We start from the raw sequence: 20,952 nt of genomic DNA on the forward strand, positions 1-20,952 counted from the left end.
TTTACCAAACTGTTTTTCTATGTTCTAATACGAGCACTGCTGAGGAAAAGCACCATCCCACTCCAATCTGTGTGATACTCTGTTAGTGAAGCGAACATCTACACACCGCTAATAAAATAAGAAATCCTTTTACAGCAGTTAAAAGTTAAACTTGCAAAATTGTTGTCCACGTTGTTAAGTACACCTGTTCAAGTGGTCAACACAATATGCAATCAGCCAGTCACGTGCCTGCAATTCAGTGCAGGAATGTTGACAAGGTCAAGACAACCTGCCAGAGATCAAACTGGGCATCAGAATGGCTAGAAAAAGATGATTTAAGCGACTTTGAATGTGGCGTGGTTGTTTGTGCCAGACAGGCTGATATTTCAGCCCTGAGCAATGACACATAGACATCTGTAGGATTTACAGAGAATGAAAAAGAAAAAAGGGAGTATCATTTCTTTACAACCAAGGTATGCAGAAGACCATCTCTGAATGCACAACACATCGAACCTTGAAGTAGATGGGCTACAGCAGCAGAAGATCACTCCAGCTGAAAACTGAGTCAACAATTCAAACAAGATCAACAAAATTATACAGTGGAAAACTGGAAAGATGTTGCCTGGTCTGCGCAATTTCGGACAATAAAATGGGATGTAAACAGCACGAAAGTGTGGATCCTGCTTTGGATTAACAGTTCAGGCTACTGCTGGTGTTATGCTGTGGGGGATATTTCCTTGGCATACTCTGGGCCCCTTAATAACAAATTAGCATTAGTTAAACTTAGTTAAACTTAGCACTTGTGGACTAAGCAGTAGCAAGGCTCTGCTCACCATAAAGGCTGCAGCACAAACAAAGAACCTGCACTGGATGCGCAGAATTAATGCAGTTGGGGGAGGGGGGGGCAACTGCCCACCCCTAGGTGGCGCCCCTGATGTGGTTGGGATGAGAACCTGTTGTAAAAATTACAGTACCATTGGAGTGAACATTGTTTACTGTGATAAATGCAGTAGCGTGAGGCTCACAGCAGAGGGCGCAGCTGCTTCAGAGACCATGATGGTGCTGCAGGTTTCCTAGCAGCCTGTGAGTCACCAGCATCAGCAACACAGAGATACGCGCACAGCTTTATATATGTTTTGTTTCAGGAGGACACACAATCCAACACTCATTGCTGCCTGCTCTCAGATATAATTTTTTTTATTTATTTGAATACATTTGTTGGAAGGAAAAAGCAGCTGATCAAAAGCTTTTATTCTGTCTCCGCCACACGCCTGCTCGTTTCTTCCACATGTGTGTTACGCACTATATTATTTATTGCCTATACTTATTGATCACTTTGCTCCATGAGTGCATTCAATGATGTAACACCCATAAAAAAGTAAGTCAAATCCAGGGAGCATGCATTTGCACATGCAGGGGAATGTGGCCCGCTATCGATTCTCTGCGCATTTCTTCGGCTACAGTTGCTGGTTGTAAACACGATTTTATTAAATCCAGGAACAAGGGATGAGGTTTAGTATTTTGTGTCTCATTTATATTCCAGTACGTTTACACCAGTGATTGAATATGTACTGATTTTGTGATCCATTCTCATACAATTCCCCCACAGCTCCCACATCTATGTCCCTCTACATCTGAAACAGCGTAACACAGAGGATATTATCAATATTCTGCATTTACAGTTCCAGCTCTCTGCAAGGAGCTGATGTCACAGCCGATCAGCAAGCAGTGTGCCTTTTGTTTCTCCTTGCAGTGACAAAAGCACGACTGTAAAACGGGCACTTGTGGACTGAGCGGCAGCAAGGCTCTGCTCACCATGAAGGCAGCAGCACAAACAAAGAACCTGCGCAGAATGAATGCTTGTTTCGTTGTCCAGCAGCCAGAGGATTTTCAGTGCTCCTACACTCAGTCAGTCTGAGGGGTTTAGTCATTAGTCTTGGTTACTTGTGTACATGGAAAATCCCCAGACCCAGTTCTTTTACCGTCACCCCACATTATTCAAAGCCTGAAAAAGGGATGAAAGACAAGAAGCAAGAATCACATGTACCTGCACATGTATCTTCATGTCCGTCTACAAACTGCCCACTCTGTCCTCTGTAGCTGCTCCCCAGCTTAGAATAAGATTATATATCAGTTAATTTAGTATTAGTATTTGTTTGTCCCCTGATTGTTGCTGTCTCTCTGCTAGTGTTACTGTTGAACTGCTGTATGAAGCCATATGGACTGTAAATAATGATCCATTTACTCACAGAGTTTTGAGTTACTTGTACTTGTTTCATATGCCTGTGTGCTTTTACTCTGCTAGATTTAAGAGGCACGTACCGAGACTCTGAGATATAAGGGCCTAAATTTACACCGATTTCTGTTGGAAATATCCAAAATATTTTTTCAATATAATGGAACTTAACATTAAATCTGACTCACTTCTAACTATTCTTGGAATGCTGAAGGAATGAAGCAGGTAGCCCAACAACATGTTTGTGCTACAGCTGCTTACTACTAGCTTACTACTTTTCTTTTTTATTTTGGAAAACCTTAAAAAAAAAGCATGGCTAACTGAGCTAACGGAGACTTTGAATTAAATTTATCCTGTTTGGATGTTAAATTATTCTCAAATTTTATAGCTTCTTTTCCACATGTTATACAGGAGCACTCGTCAAGTTAGAGAACTTGGAACAAGTTTTTCTCCACTTCACAGCTCTTATTTAACATGGGTTTTCTTGAACATTATCAGAACTAGAATTCAATCCATATTATTAAAATAATTCTTTTGGTATTCTTATTTTAACTCAAAGGTGAGAATCCCCCAGATGAAACAATGATGAAGCTTCTCACTTTTAAGTCTTATCATCCCATCATATTTGACTTTTCTAACAATTCTGCAGCGTTGAAGTTGCCACCTGAGGTTCCTGGTGGAAGTAAAATCAGACAACCCACTGAGTCTCAGCTCCTTCATCTGCATTGGGGACATTAGCTGGAGCGATGACATTCTACAGGACATACTTCGTCTGTGGAGCAATTTACAAACTGCTCGTATGAGAATGTTTACATCAACTGAGCATCTCATTTTAGGTTGATGTGCAGTTTTCTATTACAAATGCAGCAGAGCGGTGAAGAGAAAAATCTTAGGAGAAGTTGCAACTTGTAGAAACTTTAATGTCGACAAACAAAAGTGAGTAAGAGAGTTTTGCAAAAAGTCAAAACAAGCACAAAAAGTTTGAAGTTAATACGCAAATATCACGACAACCACTGAGAAAAACACAAAGAAATGTAACAGGGAACTTGCAAGCATGCAGAACTAATATTCTATTTTTAGTATATGCAAAAAAGGAGAATTTTTTTGTATATACAAAATGGTATTTACAACACATATGCTGCTAATATTTATGTAATGATCTCAAATACACAGGACTGAGATTTCCATGAGTTTATGAAAAATGCAACAACAGGCAATCGAGCAAAAGTTATTCTGTGTTTTCAGAACATTTCCAAATATATTTTATTTTTATTTAGACCCATGGAAGTCTTTGGTGGTGTATCGGGCTGAAAAAAGCTTGAAGTATAACTACAGCCTATACAGCTACCAATGAGATGACACTGACACATGGATCCTGTCCTTACAGATGGAAGCTGCGCTGGTGTTCATCTGACTGACAGTAAAAGCGCTCAGTCCTGAAGGTGAAAGTCTTCTTAACTCATCGTGATCATCTCATATTTGTCCTTCAGACTGCTGTCATCATCCTCTTCGTCTTCCTCGTCCTCCTCTTCTTCCTCCTGGGGCTTCTCGTGCTCGACGTGGGGGTGGTGCAGCTCAATGAACAGGTAGTATATGACGGCCGCGACCACTCCCCCCACCATCGGTCCCGCCACTGGGATCCACCACCAGTTGTCTGCGGTGCTGCGTGCAGAGAAAAGGGAAACAGGAAGGAAGAGTCAAAAACACCAGTGGGAGAAAAAAGAGGCAGCTGTTGATCGCCGGTGCCTCCATCGGATCATGCACAAGCATCGACTGCATCTGTCGCATGTGACACTATGTAACACATGTCACCAGCACGGGCTCACTTCGATAAATAGCTCAATGAAAGATTTGAAGAGAGGCAGGGAGATATGTCTGTATTTACATTTTCATTTCACAGAATGTGTCCACATGTTTATAACTGCAAAATTATTTTGTAAGTAAGAGATCATCAAATAAAGTTACTACATAAGTCCACATTTAGTATGTGATGCATAGAGTTTCTTTGTATACATTAATGATCTATCCTTCAGAAGTTACATATTCCACGCATTTTAATAATAATACCACGTTTAGACTTTTTCACCTAATGGCCAAACTGCCCACCCATCATCATCATATAATCATCTATATGTGATTCGACTCCACCTACCTGAAGACCTCCATCCCCCATCCTGCCACAGCTGTGAACAGTCTGGGTCCCAGGTCTCTGGCTGGGTTCAGGGGGTAGCCACAGTTCAGCCCCATGGACACGCCGATGGCCATGATGATCAGGCCGATGGCCAGCGGCTCGACGCCTTTAGGAGCTCCGATGTTTCCGCCGTCGATGATAGCAAGAATGCACAAAACCAGCATACCTGTTCCCACCACCTTCGAGAGAGGAACAGCAAACCTCTGATTAATGGATGAGTTTGGCTGTGTAGCTTTGATAAACGCTGGTAACATCCCAATTACAATAATATACTACATGGAGCAGCAGTTTCCCAGTGACAGCTTTTACCCATCTGCCATCAGACTATTAAATTCACAACGCACATCATAATAAAGACATAAGCCATGGATACAGTCTAAACGCTGAGCACAACTCAGCTGTAGTTTTTATTTGATATATTAGATATATATTGTTTATATATTGTTTCTTTGTTTAATGTTCTATAACGCGGACCAGTGCACATATTAATATATTCATTAACTCATTTCATGTCATTTATTTGAGGGATTTTTGTGCAATTTGAAGTAACTAAGCTATTTGTTTACTTCACAGTCATATAATATGCCATCATGTGAATTTCTTCAAACTTCTATTATAAAATAACTATAATTTTCTAACTGAAAACATCTGAATACAAATTAATAAAACATGTCCAGTTAATGTGTATAGTGATCTGGGTGCATTTAAATCACATTTGCAACATCTTAACTCTGATCCCTGCGCAGATGATTCACTCTGACTCAAATCGTACTTGACCTCTGAGCATGAGAATGAAAATAACATTTGCATAAACACAATCGCACTAAGCAGACTTATCGCAGCGCTTTACCTGCTGTGGTTTCCACCATCTTTGGAAACACAAGCAGACGTGTTAATTTTGTATTGCTGCAACAAATAAACAGACTGGAAATGGCGTTAAGTAAATGTGACCTTCTGCAGAGTACCAGGAAATGGACATTAGGGCCAAAAGTGAGCCGAAAAGGGGGTGTTCTCAGACTAAATAGGCCGATCGATTCTGCATTAGCCACATTGGCCAGACTTTACAGTATTTAGAGGCAGAAAGAGAGCGGAGGTCAGTGGTTCACCGCGACTAGAGCTTGCCTGATCAATGAAGCCGCCGAGGACTGACAGGTGTCTGCCGGGGTATGAGGCAAAAATGTGGCCCGTTGCATTGATACCCGTCACTGACAGAATCCCACTGGTGAAGTCCATGAAGGCATCTGTGAGGAGCACAAAGAGACATCTGACATAACTGCAACAAGTCACAGGGATCCATTTCTATCTTGTGCAGTCAAACCCAGGGTTAAAATATTCTCACAGCGGCAGCTGAGTGTTGTGCACTTAATCACTTCTTTACATAACACTTGTTATGGCTTTATATACATATGCAAAGGAGGCTTCACCATAGTATAATCCAAAGACTGCAGCAGCTCCTGCAAAAGCACCAAGAAACTGAGCGATGACGTAGAAAGGAAACTTCCAGATCTTCAGTTTGCCCAAAATTACCATGGCCAAAGACACAGCGGGGTTCACATGGCCCCCTGGGAGAGAGGACAAAGCACAGAGTAAAAGAGGGGTGCAGTGTGTGTGTGTGTGTATGTGTGGGTGGCTGGCATGATATCCTCTCCATCATTAGTGAGGCTGTCACATTTACAAGAGGCAACAGCAGGGGAGCAGCCCCCCAGGGCGGTTCACGGTTTGTTTTTTTAGAGGCAGAATAAAGGTCACTACCTCAAAAAAACAAAAAAGATTCTGTTGTTATTTTTAATAAGGCCAGGTAGTTTTTATATATATATATATATGAGAAACCTGCCTGTTATATCTCTTCATGAAATACTATGGGTGGGGGTTTGATTTAATTCAATTCAAACCCCTGCTCACATGAAGTAAGCATTCTCACTGGGACTGAGTCTGGTCTCTGCTATAGACAGATGAACGTAGCCTATGATCAATGCAGTTTGCAGGACATTTAGTGCCCAGGGTTATGTACGACCCCAGAGAGGCTGTGTTAATAAATCAATGGTCAGTACACATTTGGTGGATCTGGACAGAGAGCTGGCACCTTCCTGTTGATGCCGGAGCTGGGGGAGGTGGCACATGGCCGGACAGGAAGCCATAAAGATTTAATACTACAAGCTGCATGCCTCATGAGTATCAATGTTTTTATTACAGCAGCACGTACAAGAGAGTCGTGTCAGATTGTTTTATATGTTCAGGCAGAGACGGTTTGTATTGACTATAAATTAAGAGGTTAAGATAGAACGCTAAACAAACTTTTAACAACTACAATGTTAAAACTTTTTACTTTTGATTTTCTTCACAAGTGTGTCAGCTCTGCTGGCCATGCATAAATTAAGCAGAGCTAATCGGGGTCTTGCAGCCCATCTGAGGCCAACTTTATGTCAGCAGAAATAAAGAATTAACTAAATAAGAGCAACATTAAAAGCGGCATTTACCTGAAACTCCACCGGCCACATACGCTGCCATCATCAGGCCTACAGAGAAGCCGATGTGGACGGTGAGGGGTTCGCCCAGGGTGTTTCGACTGAGGACGGTCTGAGCGACGGAGCCGCAGCCAAACAGCTGACAAACAGAGAGGAACATATCATTAATCAAACTGAAATAAAGCAATCAAATCAGCTGAAGGAATTACAGGAACTTCTAAAGCGAGCAGATGCAATGTTTGATTTCTGAGAAAAAAAATAGTTTCATTCTAAAAGAAAAGAATACTTACAACCAAGACAAACGTTCCCAGGAATTCTGCCAGAAATTCCTTAAATATTCCATGTTTTAGAGCACAGTGTTGCCTCATGCTTCTCTTGTTTTGTACTTCCATGTATCGCCGTGCCAACAGATGTCAAAACTGTCAGGCGCTTTGAATCCCTGGAGCTCATTAGAGTCACATCTCCACCTCTGCACAGCCTCAGCCATTAAGAGCAGGCCATTGATCCATTCGTGCAACTACCATTCTGACAGAGTTTCATAGCTGAGGGTTACCAGCAGACGAGTTTTGTGTTGTTTTTACATTTAAACTAAGCTTTCTCTCATTTTTTTGTTCAAAGTCAAAGTCTCAGACTGACAGAAATGTCACACAGCTGTATTTATTTCAGTGTCTGGAGGCGTATATACACTGGTGAATGTTGAAAAAAGCATTTTAGTGCATTTAGTTATTATCTTAAGAACGTTCACGCCACGTCATATTCATTAATACACCAACAGAATAAATTAGAGATTAAGAATAATCAAGTTGGTCTGATAATGCAGTTATAAATATCACCACAAGAGGTCAGCATTGGCAAGGTGCCATGCAGCTCAAGGTGGAAGTCACACCTGAGTTGTTAATGACATTTTACTCAATTGTGAAATGTTCACAGTGACATTAAATTCCAGATTGAATTCTTTTTAAGCGCGGGTCAGTCAGATCCCAGGTCGTCTAAGTCGTTCACATCGTCCTCTGCGACCTTAGTGAGGGGAGTGGCCTTCTTCTTCCGCCTGTTGAAGCAAAAACATTAAATGATGGTGATGACGTGATTTAGTGCAGCGGCATGTTAAAGGCAGAGAGCGATCGATCACCTCATCTCATTCCGCACTGCACTCAGCTGGCTGTGAAGCTGCTCGTTGGCCTCCATCTGCTCATCCAGCTCTCTCTGCAACTTCTTTTTAGCGTGTTCCAGACGCTCGATCTCCTCCTCCGCCTCGTCCATCTGCCTCTTCGCCGTCTTTAGCCTCTGAGTCAGCTGCAGAGTTCGGGGAAAAACGAGATAAAGAATCACGAGTCGAGTCGCCTGCTGAAGAGAACATCGTAACAAGGTTTTATTCGTGGTTAAAGATGTGTCGACCTGGTCCGTCTGGCTCTGCAGGTTGAGGCGCTCCTCGTCTCCCTGCATTTTCATCTCCTTCAGCTTGCGCTCCAGCCTGCGGTTCACTTGTTGTAAGTTGTTGTTGTCCCTGAGAGCAAAAGCAACAAGGGATCATGTGCCTGTTTTTTCCTCCAGCTTTGTGTAACTTAACACACTCCTAGTGTGCAGACCAGAGATGATTTTTCTTACAACCAAGTGATAAATGGGTCCACCACTCACTGAGAGCCAGGACCAAGAATCTGAGTTTCTGTAGTTGCACTGATCCATACAGCCTTAATCCATATTAATGTCTAAAACTGATGAGAAGTTGTTAAAGTAAGGTCACTTTTTGCTGTGTGTTTGCTCACTTCTCTTCTCCTTGCAACCTCTCCTCCAGCTCCTGGATGCGGATGTTGAGCTTGGAGACGAGTGAGTCCTGGTTGCTCTTCTGTGAACCTTCCAGATGAGCCACTCTGCTTTTAAGGTCCTTATTCTGCCAGAGAGAATACGATGAAGAATTTTAGCTTTTTAAAAAAAAAAAAAAAATCTGTAATAGCAACATGAAGCAGTAGTTTCTCAGGGTGGTCGCAGTTTTGTTTGCTTCTTGCACAAGAATGTAAGAGCTTGAGGTTGTTATTCCACGGATCCAAAGGGGGGAGGCAATGGTCTATTAAACAAAGTAGGAAAAAACAAGCTTTGCAAAACTTTGCACAGTTGTTAACCCTCAAGCATGTAAGCAATACAGTTTGGTGAGCAATGCTGAGAGTAAGCTGAACCTTTTTGTATCTTTACAAGAAATTTAAAAAAAAAAACTCTGCAGGGCACCTTTGAGCAGGTTTCCATTAACACCATTAACATCAATGCTGATATTGAACATGAATCTTACAATTTGAACGCCATGCTGATTTTATTCCACATGCATTTACATGAGTATTTCACTTGATTTTGGTTATTATTTAAAAGCAAAAGCTTAAAAGAGCTGAGTATCTAACTTGGATCTTAACCCTCATTTTTCAGCAGCAGTCTCTTGCATCACATTGACTCCACCTTAAGATTTTTTTTTCTCCAGAAATGATTTCACTCTGTTTAGCTGTCTGGTGTTGGGGGGTTAGGGATAATTACCTGCCTCTCCAGGCTTATCTTATCGCACTCCAGATCCTGCCTGGCAGATCTCTCCTGCATCAGTTCATTCCGCATCTGATCCATCTGTTAATGCAGAGAGAAACATAGTTTTTATTATCCATTATACATGTACTGCATAACATCGCACATAAGAAATACAGCTGGGACATATGGACACTGAACTACTAATTTATTATTTGCTGAGCTTGTACTTCATATGTTTTCCCCCTGAAAGTAGACTTTTACTTATTTTCTCTAAACACTCAGTTTGAGGTGTTTTTTTCCCTGTTGGTTCAATGTGACGTCAAAGAAATTGATATTCTTGCTTAGAGACACAAAGGCATCTCAGATGCACAGAGTTGCCCGGAGGCTGTGAGGACAGACGCATCTACCTCCTACCGTTCAAACGTTTTGTTTGTGATGGGCAGCCAATCAGAGGAAAGTTCGCTTAAAGAGAGGAGGACAAAGTATAAATTGCAGGGTAACCTTTGAATAATGCAAGAAACATTGATTTAAAAGGAATATAAGGCACTAGAAATGTGCACAAGGGTTCTCCTTTAACACTAAACCTCACAACTTGCTTTCCGTTCACATGCATTCTCTTCAATACTGACTGCAAACAAGACCATGTGTTATTACAAACTTTCAGTTTAAATAAAAGGTTTCCATAAAAACAGAGGAAATTCAGTCCGGTCTGAGCGGACACATCAGATCTAAAGGCTCTCCTCACTAATAACATCCAGAGGCCCAGAGGAGGGAGTGTGAATACTTGCTCACAATAGTTAGCTGTTTTTTGGGGGAGCAGGGAGTGGGGGTGGGGGGCTTAGTAGTTTAACCAAAAGAGCATTTTGTGTCACCTACTGTGTACTACTTTGCTTCCCTAAACGTAGGCCAGCATTAAAAGCACACTGAAGATGAGGAAGCGGTGAAGAAGCATGATTAATGACCAGACGAAACAACAAAACAAACTTGTTTTACGCGCAGCTCAGAAACATCAGCAGCTTTGGGTGTTTGCAGAGAAATCTGAGCTCTCAGCTCAACATCTGTTTATGATCAAAACAGAGCTGAGGGCCCAAAATTGAGACAGGCAATAAATCTATCACTGGTAGGTTGTTGTTTTTGTTGAGGGAAATTCATGAGCATTAGAAAAATGCAAAATGTGAGCTTCATCTGGAAAAAAAAACACACACACAAAAAAACAGCAAAGACAACAAGGGAGTAAACCTGCCTGCTCCTTGGTTTTGTCTAATCGCTCCATCAAGCGGTCAGCACTGCCGCGCTCATCACAAAGGTCTTCTTCCAGGTGGCTGATGCGCTCCTGAGAGGAGAGGAAATGAATGAAAAGATGCTTCAAACCATCATCGACTTCATTTAAATTGCACGCTGGAAGCACAGGGGACATGAGATATTTATCTCTGGAGAATGTGGTTAGAAAGCTGACTCAGATTAGACGAGGGTATTGGGTAACATTATACAAGGAAGCCTTCAGGAAAAATGCACAAAAAAACCCGCTTTGCTATTATGTTAAACTCTGCTTGCGTTAGCAGTGGATGTGTGTGTGTGGGGGGTGGGGGTAGGTAGAAGAAGGTTTCTGAGAACGGTCGGACAGGTCTGATAACTTTCAACAGTAAATACGCTCTTCCTCGGTTGATACAAAGTGTCAACAGTGCGCACGCTGGTATCACTGTGTAATGTTTTTGCATCGGCAAGACAAACAGGGCTGAGCTGCGAGACGCTGTTTCCAGTGAACTTCTCCTCACCCAGAGCAGGTACAGGTGACAGTGCAAATACACGCAGAGGAACAGGTAAACATTACGTGTGTGACTGCGCGCTCTTACACGTGTTATAGCTGGGAATATTACTGTTGCCATCTAACCATGTGGGTAGATTTTCATCTTTAAGCTTAAACTGGAGGATTAGATCTACAGTGAACTCTGAGATACTTTTGTATTACTTGGTTTTATTAATGCAGCCACACAAATTTTAGTAAAAAGTCTCGCTCCAGGTCTGTATAAACAAGAGGCAAGCACCTGGAAAAGACAGTTTAACAATGCTTCATTTTAACCTTTCCCTTTCTGCACCCATAGGGATGTAGGTAAATGAGCAGACACTGTAAGACAGACACTTAAGTGATTACAGGATTGTTTTTCCATCTGCAGTCATTTTTTTCTCTAATTCTGCCCTGGGAACCTCAGCACCTTTCCCCTCATATCTGGAAACTCTGGTGTGGAAAGAGAAACAGCAAGAACAGTAAAGAACACTGCAGACATAAATAACAGCAGGCAGGCCACTGAATGAGTTAGAAATAACAGGAAAAGGAGGGGGTGGGCAATAGGTGGGTTGCAAAGTGGCTTGCACGGGCAGCAGAACAGTATCCAGACTAAAACAACTTAAATACTGTGACTATATGAAATTCTATTACGGATGATAACAGCTGACTAAAAGGACTTCCACTCCTTGGCTAGTTTGGAGATACAATTAAGCTCAATTTGTTACAATGTTTAATGTAAAATATTTTTAACAAATAAGTATATTAACTAAGGTGAAATAAAGGCTACGTCCACACTAGCCCGGATAGAGTTGTGCGTCCACATTGAAACGGCCGAAAACACTTACGTTCCAGTACTGCGCATGCGTGAAACGCAAGACGATTCGGCCTGCCTGATTTCTGTCTGCCGCATATTTACTTTCCGGCTCTTTGAAAGGTCAAGTTTTTAAATGGATTACCGATGAGGTGGACTTGTTGCTGCGAGTAACACAAAAGTACAAAGTTGCAAAAGCGAGTGAGAATTAACAAATTTGAAGAAAAGCTATCTGAAGCATGTACAAACTGATATTAATCTTTAATAGGGCTGTCGAAATTGAGAGCAAACAAAACAACTGCTGCCCTCCGCTATCTTTGTTTAATTGGTCACATGACTGCATCACATGACTAAAATGCGTCATTGTTTTCCAAGGTCTCATTTTTCGCTGTCCACACTGCGACGCGAAAGCACCGTCTTCAAATTTATTCATTTTCAAAACGCTGCGTTTTCCTTCGGGGAAAACGCCTTGTAGACGGGAGGCCAAAACGGAGAGAAAACGATGCGTTTTCAAATGAAAGCGCATTAGTGTGGAAGTAGCCAAAGTGTTACCAACAGTCTTGTGTTCACTTGGGCTATGTCCACACGTACCCGGGTATTTTTGAAAACGCAGATTTTTCTATGCGTTTGCACCTTTCGTCCACACGTAAACGGCGTTTTTTGTCACTGAAAACGGAGATTTTAAAAAACTCCGGCCAGGGTGGATATTTTCTAAAACTCCGTTTTTGCATTTACGTGTGGACAAACGCAGCGTCAAAGATGTGCGCCTTTTCTGACGTCACAGTGTGCGCCACGTTATTGTTTCGGTGAAATGAATTTCTACAATACTGTTAATTGTAGTCTCTGCAGTGTTTAAATGCTTACATATACACACACAGTTACTGTCCCTCCACACATACGACTCGGTTCTGCTTCTATGCCCCAGCTTTGTTTACTTTTTCCCACCGAGGCTTCTAGACTTCTGATTGGCCAACATTTCTACACGGTTAGGAATATAGCGCCACCTGCTGCTTTGGCATGTTCCTAGCAGCGTTTTCCTTCATTTCTGCCTTTACGTGTGGACGGGATTATTTTTTAAAACGAAAACGGAAAATTTCCGTTTTCAAAAATACCCGTGTACGTGTGGACGGAGTAAAATAAAATAAAAAATGGGGTAGGAACAGGTTATTTTGTTTCTGTTACCATCCGAATGTAATTATATTGTTTCAGAAGGTAAACCATCAATCCATCCATATGTTTTTGCTTATCCAATAAAATGACACAGGAGGTGCTGGAGCCTATCTCAGCCACCATGGGGTGAGAGGCGGGGTACACCCTGGACACGTTAACAGTCTGTCACAGGACTAACACAGAGAGACAGGAAACTATTCAAATTCACCAGTTAACCAGGCCCCTAAAAATGCATGCCTTTGGAAAACCAGAAAACATGCAAACTCCACACCGAAAAGCCTGATGGAGCAATTGAACCCATAACCTTCTTGCTGTGAGGTAACAGTGGTAACCACCGCTGCATTTTGAGTTTGACAAGCTGGAGGTTCAGAGATGTTTTTACCTCCATGAGTTTGACCTGGCGCTCTCGCTCGTCCATCGCGGCAACATTCCTCTCCTCCAGCTCCTCCACCTTCTGCTCCAGCTGCCGGCCCCTCAGCTGGGCCTCCTGCTGCTCCCTGCGACACCTCCGCAGATCCTCCTCCAGAGGAAACAGCTGAACAAGAAAACAGCTCAAAGGTTAAACACAAAGCAACATGCAATGTCCGGTGCTGAGCAGTAAAGCAGACACTTCTACAGACAACACATAATCCGTAGAGTCTGACCACTTTTATTCAAAATCATACAAAACGTGCATGTTCTCATACTCTTATTTTTCTTTTGGTGACTAAGACTAATTCATGCTGATGAATCAGGGAGACGGTGAGCACCACACCTCTTCCTGCAGTTTTTTGGCTGCCTGTCTGGATTTCTCCAGCTCTGCTCCCTTTTCCTGCAGCTGTCTCCGCAGCTCGGCCAAGTCCCTCTGACTCTTTTCTTTGGCCTCATCGACCTGGTTCTGAAGCACATCTGTGGACGCCTCACACTCCTCTATGATGCCATTCATCTACCCGTGCAGATAAACAAAGAGCTCAGATAAGCGAGACATAGGAGATGAAAGAAGTTATGCAAGCACGAGACTTAACAGCTGTTTCTGGTGATCTCATGGCTTCAGGGTTAAGATAGCAGACTTTCAGGCCTCATTTGGCTCCAAGAACACATAGAATTTTTTTGGAAGGCCTTAAAAGAATAGTTTATGTCCCCCTCTCACCTTCCTCTGCAGTTGCTCCATGGCCCTGTCCTGCAGCCTTCTCTCATCTTCCAGCTCAGTTTTTGTCTTCCACAGCTCCTCCACTTGCTTCTTCTCCTCCCTGAGCTTCTCTTTCAGGTCTCTGTGCTCATGGTTCAATTTGGCTAGTTTACCCTGTCAGAAGAAAACCCAGAGTAAAGAATTCATTTCAAGAGCATAGCTATGATGCTCATGAAATAATATGATATAGTAGACATGATGAAGTGTGCTCCATTTTTCTCCCGCTCAACCTTATTTCCTTGATACCTGCACGTCTTCCAAGCGAGTGAGCAGCGACTTGTTAGACTGACACATCTCTTCTTCATTCCTCCTCACATCGTCCAGCATTTCCTCAACCTGTTGCTTTTCCCTCTGAAACGGCATGAAGCAAAAGAAAACTGAACAAACTGAAAATTTGACATTTATCTCCCTACATTTGCACCCCTTTCCTCACCTCAAGCTGCTTTGATCTCTGCTCCAACTGTCTTTCTGTGGTTTTGTACTCCTGGATCACCTGATTCAGCTGCTCCAACCTGTTGTTAAGCTCTTGCACCTTCCCTCTCAGCTGATCTCTCTCCTGGCTCAGCTCCTTCAGTTGCACCTTAGCTGCACCGCTCTCCTCCTCCGCCTCGAGCTTCTTCTGGCAGAGCAGAGCATTGCTCTGAGAGACAGGGCGAAAGCAAAGTGTGAGATCAACATCGAAATATGACGTGACACAGGGGTGTGATAGATCAGAGCAAATGGAGGTATGTTTCCTGGTACCTCTTTAACCAGCTCCAAGTGCCCGAGCAGCTTCTGAAGCTCCTGTTCGTGCTCCTCCTTCAGAGCAGAGGTGTATATATCCTGAGTCTCCACCTCCTCTTTAAGTGCTCCCTTCAGGGCACTGAGCTCCCTCTCTCTGCGATGCAGCAAGTCCTCCTGCTCTTCCTTCACCTGTAGCATCTCCTGAAATTCTGCATGCAGCTGGGATAAATCCTGTCAAATTCACCATCACAAATATATATTTAAGGGAAAAAGCTGCTTTACATCTGCTATATTTTGGCTCGCGGGCTTTCATTTACCTGCAGAAGGACTTCTTTCTCTTCATTTATCACCTCTGCTTTCTTTGCTCGGTCCAGCTCGTCGTGCATCTCTGAGAGCTGCTGCTGAAGGTCCTGCATCTCTGCTTTAGCTCTCTCTTTCTCAGCCTTCATTTGAGCCACCCTGGCAACATACGAGAACAGATTCATATTTCATATCAAAGACAGGAGCTCGCTTATTCTCCTTAAATGCTGCAAAAAGCTGCTTAACTGGAATAGACTGAAAAACAGGAATCTTCACTTTTGAAACAAACTACCACTAAACCAAAAGTGTATTCAACTAACTGCTTTCAGTTCAATGCCCTTCATCCAATCATACATCAGAGTGCACTCAAGTGACCAGAGAGCATGAGCAGAGGCTTACACGAAGACCCTGAAAAACAGCATTGAGTTAAAGTTCTGTATCTCAGGATTTCATTAAAATAATGTTGTTGAGTTTTTTTCCAGTGGGAAAAATACTAATTTGTCTTTTTGCTTAGTTTAGAAGATCAAAAGCACTTTGTAATATGGCAGCAGTACTAGTTCCGTCAAAAAGCAACAAATCCTCCAGATCAGCAGGCTGTGCAGTATCATTTTTATTTTAAAATGCACGTGCTGGGCTCTTTCATGACCAGTAGCACTTGGACTTGGACCTGACCATTTAAATCCCAACAGTCGGTTTGTATATGGAGTGCTTCACCTAAACTGCAGAAACATGACACATTCAGGCTTGGCGAGTCTAGTTTGACTTTAGTGTCAGATGGCTGCCCCGCCCTGAGCCTGGTTCTGCAGGAGGTTTCTTCCTTTTAAAGGGGTGTTCTTCCTTCCCACTGTTGCCAAGTGCTTGCTGTTAGGGGGCTGACTGATTATTGTGTCTTCACCTTACAATATAAAGTGCACTAAGGCATTTGTTGTGATTTGGCACTAAATAATTAAAACCAAATTAAACTGAATCACTAGGCAGAGCTTTACTTTAAAGCTTTGGTGAATGACCTGAAGGTCACAGCCTTACTCCTCTTTGGTAAACTGAAGTTCTGCCTCAACTTCTCCCAGCTTGTCCCTGAGTTGGCTGAGCTCAGCTTGGCTTTTTATCAGCTCTTCCTGAAGTTTCTTCTTCTCTGTCCTCGCCTTCTCACAGGCTTTGGCTAAAGTCATTTCATTCTGCAGGAAAAGAACAACAACAGACAGGGACATTGTCAGTCACAGGAAGAGGAAGTGAGCTGTTTGGAGGTGACTCAGCAGGATGGGGCTACACTACACCTTCATCTCAGCGTCTAGTCTTTGCCTCAGTTCCGACACTTCTTTCTCCAGCTCTGCCTGTTTCTCCCGCAGGAGCTTTATCGCCTCTTCGTAGTCCTAAAAGCAAAACATTGCAATAATATAAGCAGTTTCAGACAAACACAATAAATCACATTGGAGAGTGAGCTGCCCTGACGAACATCTCATGCCAACACTGACTTTCTCCTCCTGCTCCACATTGGCAGCAGTTCTCCATTTGAGCTTGTTGATCCTCCGAAAGAGCAGGTGGACCTTTCTATGGGTGGTGGAGTCGTCATCAGTCGTTCTGGGCAGCAAGAAAAAATATTTAGCAAACACAGTAACAACACCGATGAAAAGATGAAACTTGATCTGGTTGCGGCAGGGCAGGACCTCCTCTGAGCGTGATGTCAAGTAGCTTTGGTATGCAGAAATAAAACATTGTTCACTTGACCTCTCTTAGGGGTACAACACATAATTCAGCATTTTTTTGTAAATAAATTGCACCAAACAGGCACTGGTAGATGTTTCAAACTTTCCAAGTGCAGCAGATATTTTATCAGTAAAAACATGGTCGTGCTCTACATTCCTGACTTGAGAACACACATCTGGAGCAGCTCCCCGTATCAGACTGCACTGCCTGATCTCAACCACACACTCACCACTAGACCAACAGGGAGTACTGAATATACTATTATGAAAAATGAGACAATGTTATACACAACAAATATAACTTGTTTTTGTTCGATTGGTTTTTTATTGGAAATTAGGTTGAAAACAGGAAACAAAACTTGTTTATTAAGATAGTTTAGAGTAACAGCAGAGCCGTTATGGAAGATATTACATATTTTAGATGGAGCCTAGACAACTGCCCCCATCACCCGGACCACTTGCTTATCTGATCTCAAGCTCAAACAAGCTGTTTCTCATGGAAAATGTATAGATAAAGTCTACATCCTTCAGAGTTTATGATTTATAAGTATTGTATGTACTGTTTGTGCAATGTTAACCATGTTGCCAGATCGTCTGTAAAGCACAAACATCTCCACCGCACGTGTTCACATTAGTGCACAACTCCTCTATTTTGAGTCTGATATACGGATATACTGGTAAGGAAGTATGTGGGGCATTGCAGGTGAGGTGTGGATGAGCAGGGGGGGGGAATATAGAATGAGACCAAGTCAATTAAATTGTTTTTTAAGGAAAAAGAAAAAAGGGGAAACTATATTATACTTTTATTTCAGTAAAATTCCTTTGTTATTGCTAATAATTTATTTTAAAAAGGGTCTAAATCTCACAACAGGTCATATCCTGTTTGCTAGACTTCAGAGAGCTAATAATGTGACAGCCTATAAAGTAATCCAGAACACTGTCATCTGACATTTCTAAACTTTTGCTTTTGTGCACTTTAAACAAACAAAATTGAAAACGCTGAACTTTAGAGGTGCCGGTCACTGTTCTTTGTAACTGTTTGCACAAAGCCTTGCTCGCTGCTCCTCCAAGTTTACAGTGTGTGCTTAAACGCTAACAATACAAATCAAGCTGCCTTTCCTGTTGGAGTCTCTTATTTAAGGTATAGGCAAACACCGTAATTCAACCCATTTGCAAGAAATCAAATATATGCTCTATAGTTCCTAAAATGTCTGTTTGCCCCTTTAAAGTAAAGTGCCGAAAGCTTGGGGGGACTTACCCAGCCTTCAGGTAAGTGAACAGCATTTGTTTCGTCGTGTCTTCGGCTGGATCTACTGAGAGCTCTTGCTGTCCTTTCAGAAGATCGGGAGTGACCTGATTAGGGAACATACGGCAAATAAATCTGATCTTTCAAATGACAACTTTGCCCTAAAACAAAAGCCTGTACCTGTGCATCTCTTTCATCAGATTCATCAGCCCGGTCACCGCTTGATGCTTTCTCTGCTCTGTGAAGCCCTTTGGCGGTCGTATCTTTGTTGCTTGGTGGCTTTAAGTTGACTTCTCCACTGAGGAGTCGAGCCCTGGCCGATCCAGGAGGGTACATCCCGCCCTTCAGAGACGAGTTCCTGCTAGCTGAAGGGGAGGGCGAGGAGGATTCAGAGGTTCGACTGCTGTCCACGCTGCGTGACCGACGACACTCCTCGAGGTTCAGCCTGTTCCTCGGGCCTCTTCCCCTCCGTTGGTTGCTGTTAAACTGGCTTATTAGTTTCCCTACAGAAATGATGGAGTCGGTCTCCACTAAGTTTGGGGACCTTGGAGAAATTTGTCCACCAGATGGAGGCGCCTTGTTCTGGGTCAACTCAGCAGGGTCTTCTCCTGGGCCCTCAGCAGGCAGAGGGATCCTGGGTTTGGTCACGTTGGTAGTCGGTTTGTTTGAGGCTGTTTGTGAAGGAAACCCCGGGCTCAGTTTATTATTTTCAGGGCTGTAGGATCTCATGATCTCTGGGCGTTTCTGATAATTAAACACGGGGGAGTTAACCATCTTCTGTGGCTCAGGTGATAGCTGTCTGTCATCCATGGACCTTCGCGCCATACCCGGGTTGTACCCTGCCTGGTGAGTGATGACAGAAACGTCCCTGTTGCTGTCCTGGCTTGAACTGTTCAGAACCACATAGGGTTGACCTTTAATCCCTTGAACCTGAATCCTCACTCCAAACGAGTTGTCCTGGCTGCCCCTGTGACTGTGCTCCAGCATGTAGCCCCTCTGTGTCCTGATGTCTGGAGAACCGCTCGGCCTGTGAGACTCCATCCCAACCCTTCTGGAGATAAACTGGTGGTAACACGCACAGACAGGTATGTTAAAAATGACACCAAGAGGGAGACTGCACGGGAGAGTGAATTGAAAACCGATGCTTCAGGTTGGTCAGGCCTTATCATCTGTTTACAAAACACTGGAGCAGGGTTGGAGCTTAAGAGGGAACGTAAGGACAGACATCGAAGGAGCTCCTCCCACAGCTGCACATAAAGACACAATAAATGGATGCTGGTGAGTGCCTGATATTGCTGTGCAATGAAAACAGCTCTTTCTGTGTGCTAATGACAGCGTACTATTGTACAGCCCGAGCTGAGCCAACTGCATGACGACTACAACTGGCTGAGGTGGAGAGGTGTCGTCATCCGCTCCGTCGTATGACACTTGAGGAAAATGTTTGTCAACAAACACACTACTGTGAGGCTGTAACACACAAACACAATAGAAGACAGTATGGTGTCTTCCTACGAGCCCCATCCTTAGCATGCTGCCACTCCAAATAACCCTCGAATGACCAACACTTTTACAGAAGTGACCCGGTGAGGTCATTTGTGACCCCAATATATTGTAGGCAATAATATATATATTTTTATTTCACTCTACATGGCTTTATTGTGCGTATATCTTTTCCTTTAACTATTCCAAAATGTGCTGATTTAGTTAACTATCAATGTTATGGAAAATAATCATGATAATAATAATAGTTTTAAGGGATTTATAAGCACCACAAAATCAGAAAAAAGAGAGAAACACATTAAAAATGTTCATTTTTCAGCCAGTCCAGCCTCAGTTCATTGCGATGTTTGAACTTAGACTAACTAAACAGTAACTTTCACCAATCACCTATCAGTCATAAACTACTTTTGGTTGCCAGGTTGTAGAAAAAACAGCACTCCGCTGCTTTGTCCTGTTAGTTTAAATTGACCAGCCCCCTTCAATTCCCCTTAAATCGACTGCTCAGCTGATGTTAAGTAAAAGTTAAATGACTTGGTTAAAAAAAAAAAGACAGCAAATTGTCCCATTGGTGGGTTTTCTACAACCTGCCATGTTCATGCGTAATAAGAGCTTCTAACGTTTCATTGGGTCGTTCTTACTTTGTCATTCTAGGTACTTAACATGAACTCATTTGTCCTTGGATACTACAGTATCTGCCACTCACACACTTTATCCGGATAAACTTTACTTCGCTACTTTAAAAAGGATACAAGAACTCTACCTGCTTCTGTTGTAAAAAGACCGCGACTTAATGAAAAGGTGTAGTAAAAAGTTGGAGTAACATCTTTAAACGCGCTGCTGATCACCGCAGATGGGGTATCTTTGAAGGATTGAGGTCGTTCGCGTTATTTAGAGCAGGTTTTGTTCTTAATCTCAAACTTACCGTATTGTGTGAGCGCTGACTTGTCCTCCTCCTCCTCCTCTGTCCGATCGGACTGTCCAGCCTCCACCCGCCGAGACATGATCAGCCCCGCTCAGAGAGGCGTTCACTGTCACACAGAAACATCATATGACTGCTGCTGCTGCTGCCTAGTGCTCGCTTTGAGGTAGGCTTATACATAAATCTATAATAATGATACGAAGAATTCCCTACATGTAATTGTATTAGTAGTTCTGCAGTTCTAAAGCACGTT

The 20,952-nt window shown here is 42.8% G+C and overlaps 2 protein-coding genes across 3 annotated transcripts; both read right to left on the minus strand.

Moving 5' to 3' along the window:
• Nucleotides 1-3,114: 3,114 nt before the first annotated feature.
• On the minus strand, nucleotides 3,115-7,404 carry aqp9a (aquaporin 9a). The gene is made up of 6 exons (XM_082539552.1): nucleotides 7,162-7,404; nucleotides 6,884-7,010; nucleotides 5,831-5,968; nucleotides 5,529-5,647; nucleotides 4,368-4,585; nucleotides 3,115-3,877 (listed from the first exon to the last, which is right to left on the minus strand). Exons 1-6 carry the CDS (start codon nucleotides 7,261-7,263, stop codon nucleotides 3,670-3,672), a joined length of 912 nt encoding a protein of 303 aa, XP_082395678.1. The 5' UTR covers nucleotides 7,264-7,404; the 3' UTR covers nucleotides 3,115-3,669.
• Nucleotides 7,405-7,508: 104 nt separating this feature from the next.
• LOC309710253 (cingulin-like protein 1) lies at nucleotides 7,509-20,813 on the minus strand. Of its 2 annotated transcripts, none has more exons than XM_082539549.1 (19): nucleotides 20,703-20,813; nucleotides 18,461-19,342; nucleotides 18,293-18,387; nucleotides 16,804-16,909; nucleotides 16,606-16,701; nucleotides 16,358-16,506; nucleotides 15,349-15,490; nucleotides 15,050-15,262; nucleotides 14,742-14,948; nucleotides 14,555-14,659; nucleotides 14,270-14,422; nucleotides 13,895-14,065; nucleotides 13,523-13,675; nucleotides 10,617-10,706; nucleotides 9,389-9,472; nucleotides 8,635-8,759; nucleotides 8,267-8,375; nucleotides 8,001-8,164; nucleotides 7,509-7,919 (listed from the first exon to the last, which is right to left on the minus strand). In XM_082539549.1, exons 2-19 carry the CDS (start codon nucleotides 19,319-19,321, stop codon nucleotides 7,841-7,843), a joined length of 3,102 nt encoding a protein of 1,033 aa, XP_082395675.1. In that variant the 5' UTR covers nucleotides 19,322-19,342; nucleotides 20,703-20,813; the 3' UTR covers nucleotides 7,509-7,840. The 2 variants fall into 2 exon arrangements, with proteins under 2 accessions (XP_082395675.1, XP_082395676.1); XM_082539550.1 differs by having other exon boundaries at nucleotides 18,461-19,527; nucleotides 20,703-20,774.
• Nucleotides 20,814-20,952: the final 139 nt, after the last annotated feature.

This window comes from Aulonocara stuartgranti (assembly GCF_965226115.1).
Source record: "Aulonocara stuartgranti genome assembly, chromosome: 7".
Taxonomy (NCBI): domain Eukaryota; kingdom Metazoa; phylum Chordata; class Actinopteri; order Cichliformes; family Cichlidae; genus Aulonocara; species Aulonocara stuartgranti.

What these genes read in the sequence shown, in the direction of transcription:
- aqp9a (XM_082539552.1), bottom strand. Translation starts at nt 7,263, where the DNA reads ATGGAAGTACAAAACAAGAGAAGCATGAGGCAACACTGTGCTCTAAAA. An exon ending in TGGGAACGTTTGTCTTGGTT is followed by an intron (nt 7,011 to 7,161) that starts GTAAGTATTCTT and finishes TCTGTTTGTCAG; the next exon opens with CTGTTTGGCTGCGGCTCCGT. An exon ending in TCGGCGGCTTCATTGATCAG is followed by an intron (nt 4,586 to 5,528) that starts GCAAGCTCTAGT and finishes CCTCTCTCGAAG; the next exon opens with GTGGTGGGAACAGGTATGCT.
- LOC309710253 (XM_082539549.1), bottom strand. Translation starts at nt 19,321, where the DNA reads ATGGAGTCTCACAGGCCGAGCGGTTCTCCAGACATCAGGACACAGAGG. An exon ending in AGAGATCAAAGCAGCTTGAG is followed by an intron (nt 14,660 to 14,741) that starts GTGAGGAAAGGG and finishes ATGCCGTTTCAG; the next exon opens with AGGGAAAAGCAACAGGTTGA. An exon ending in GCCAGGTCAAACTCATGGAG is followed by an intron (nt 10,707 to 13,522) that starts GTAAAAACATCT and finishes CTCTCCTCTCAG; the next exon opens with GAGCGCATCAGCCACCTGGA.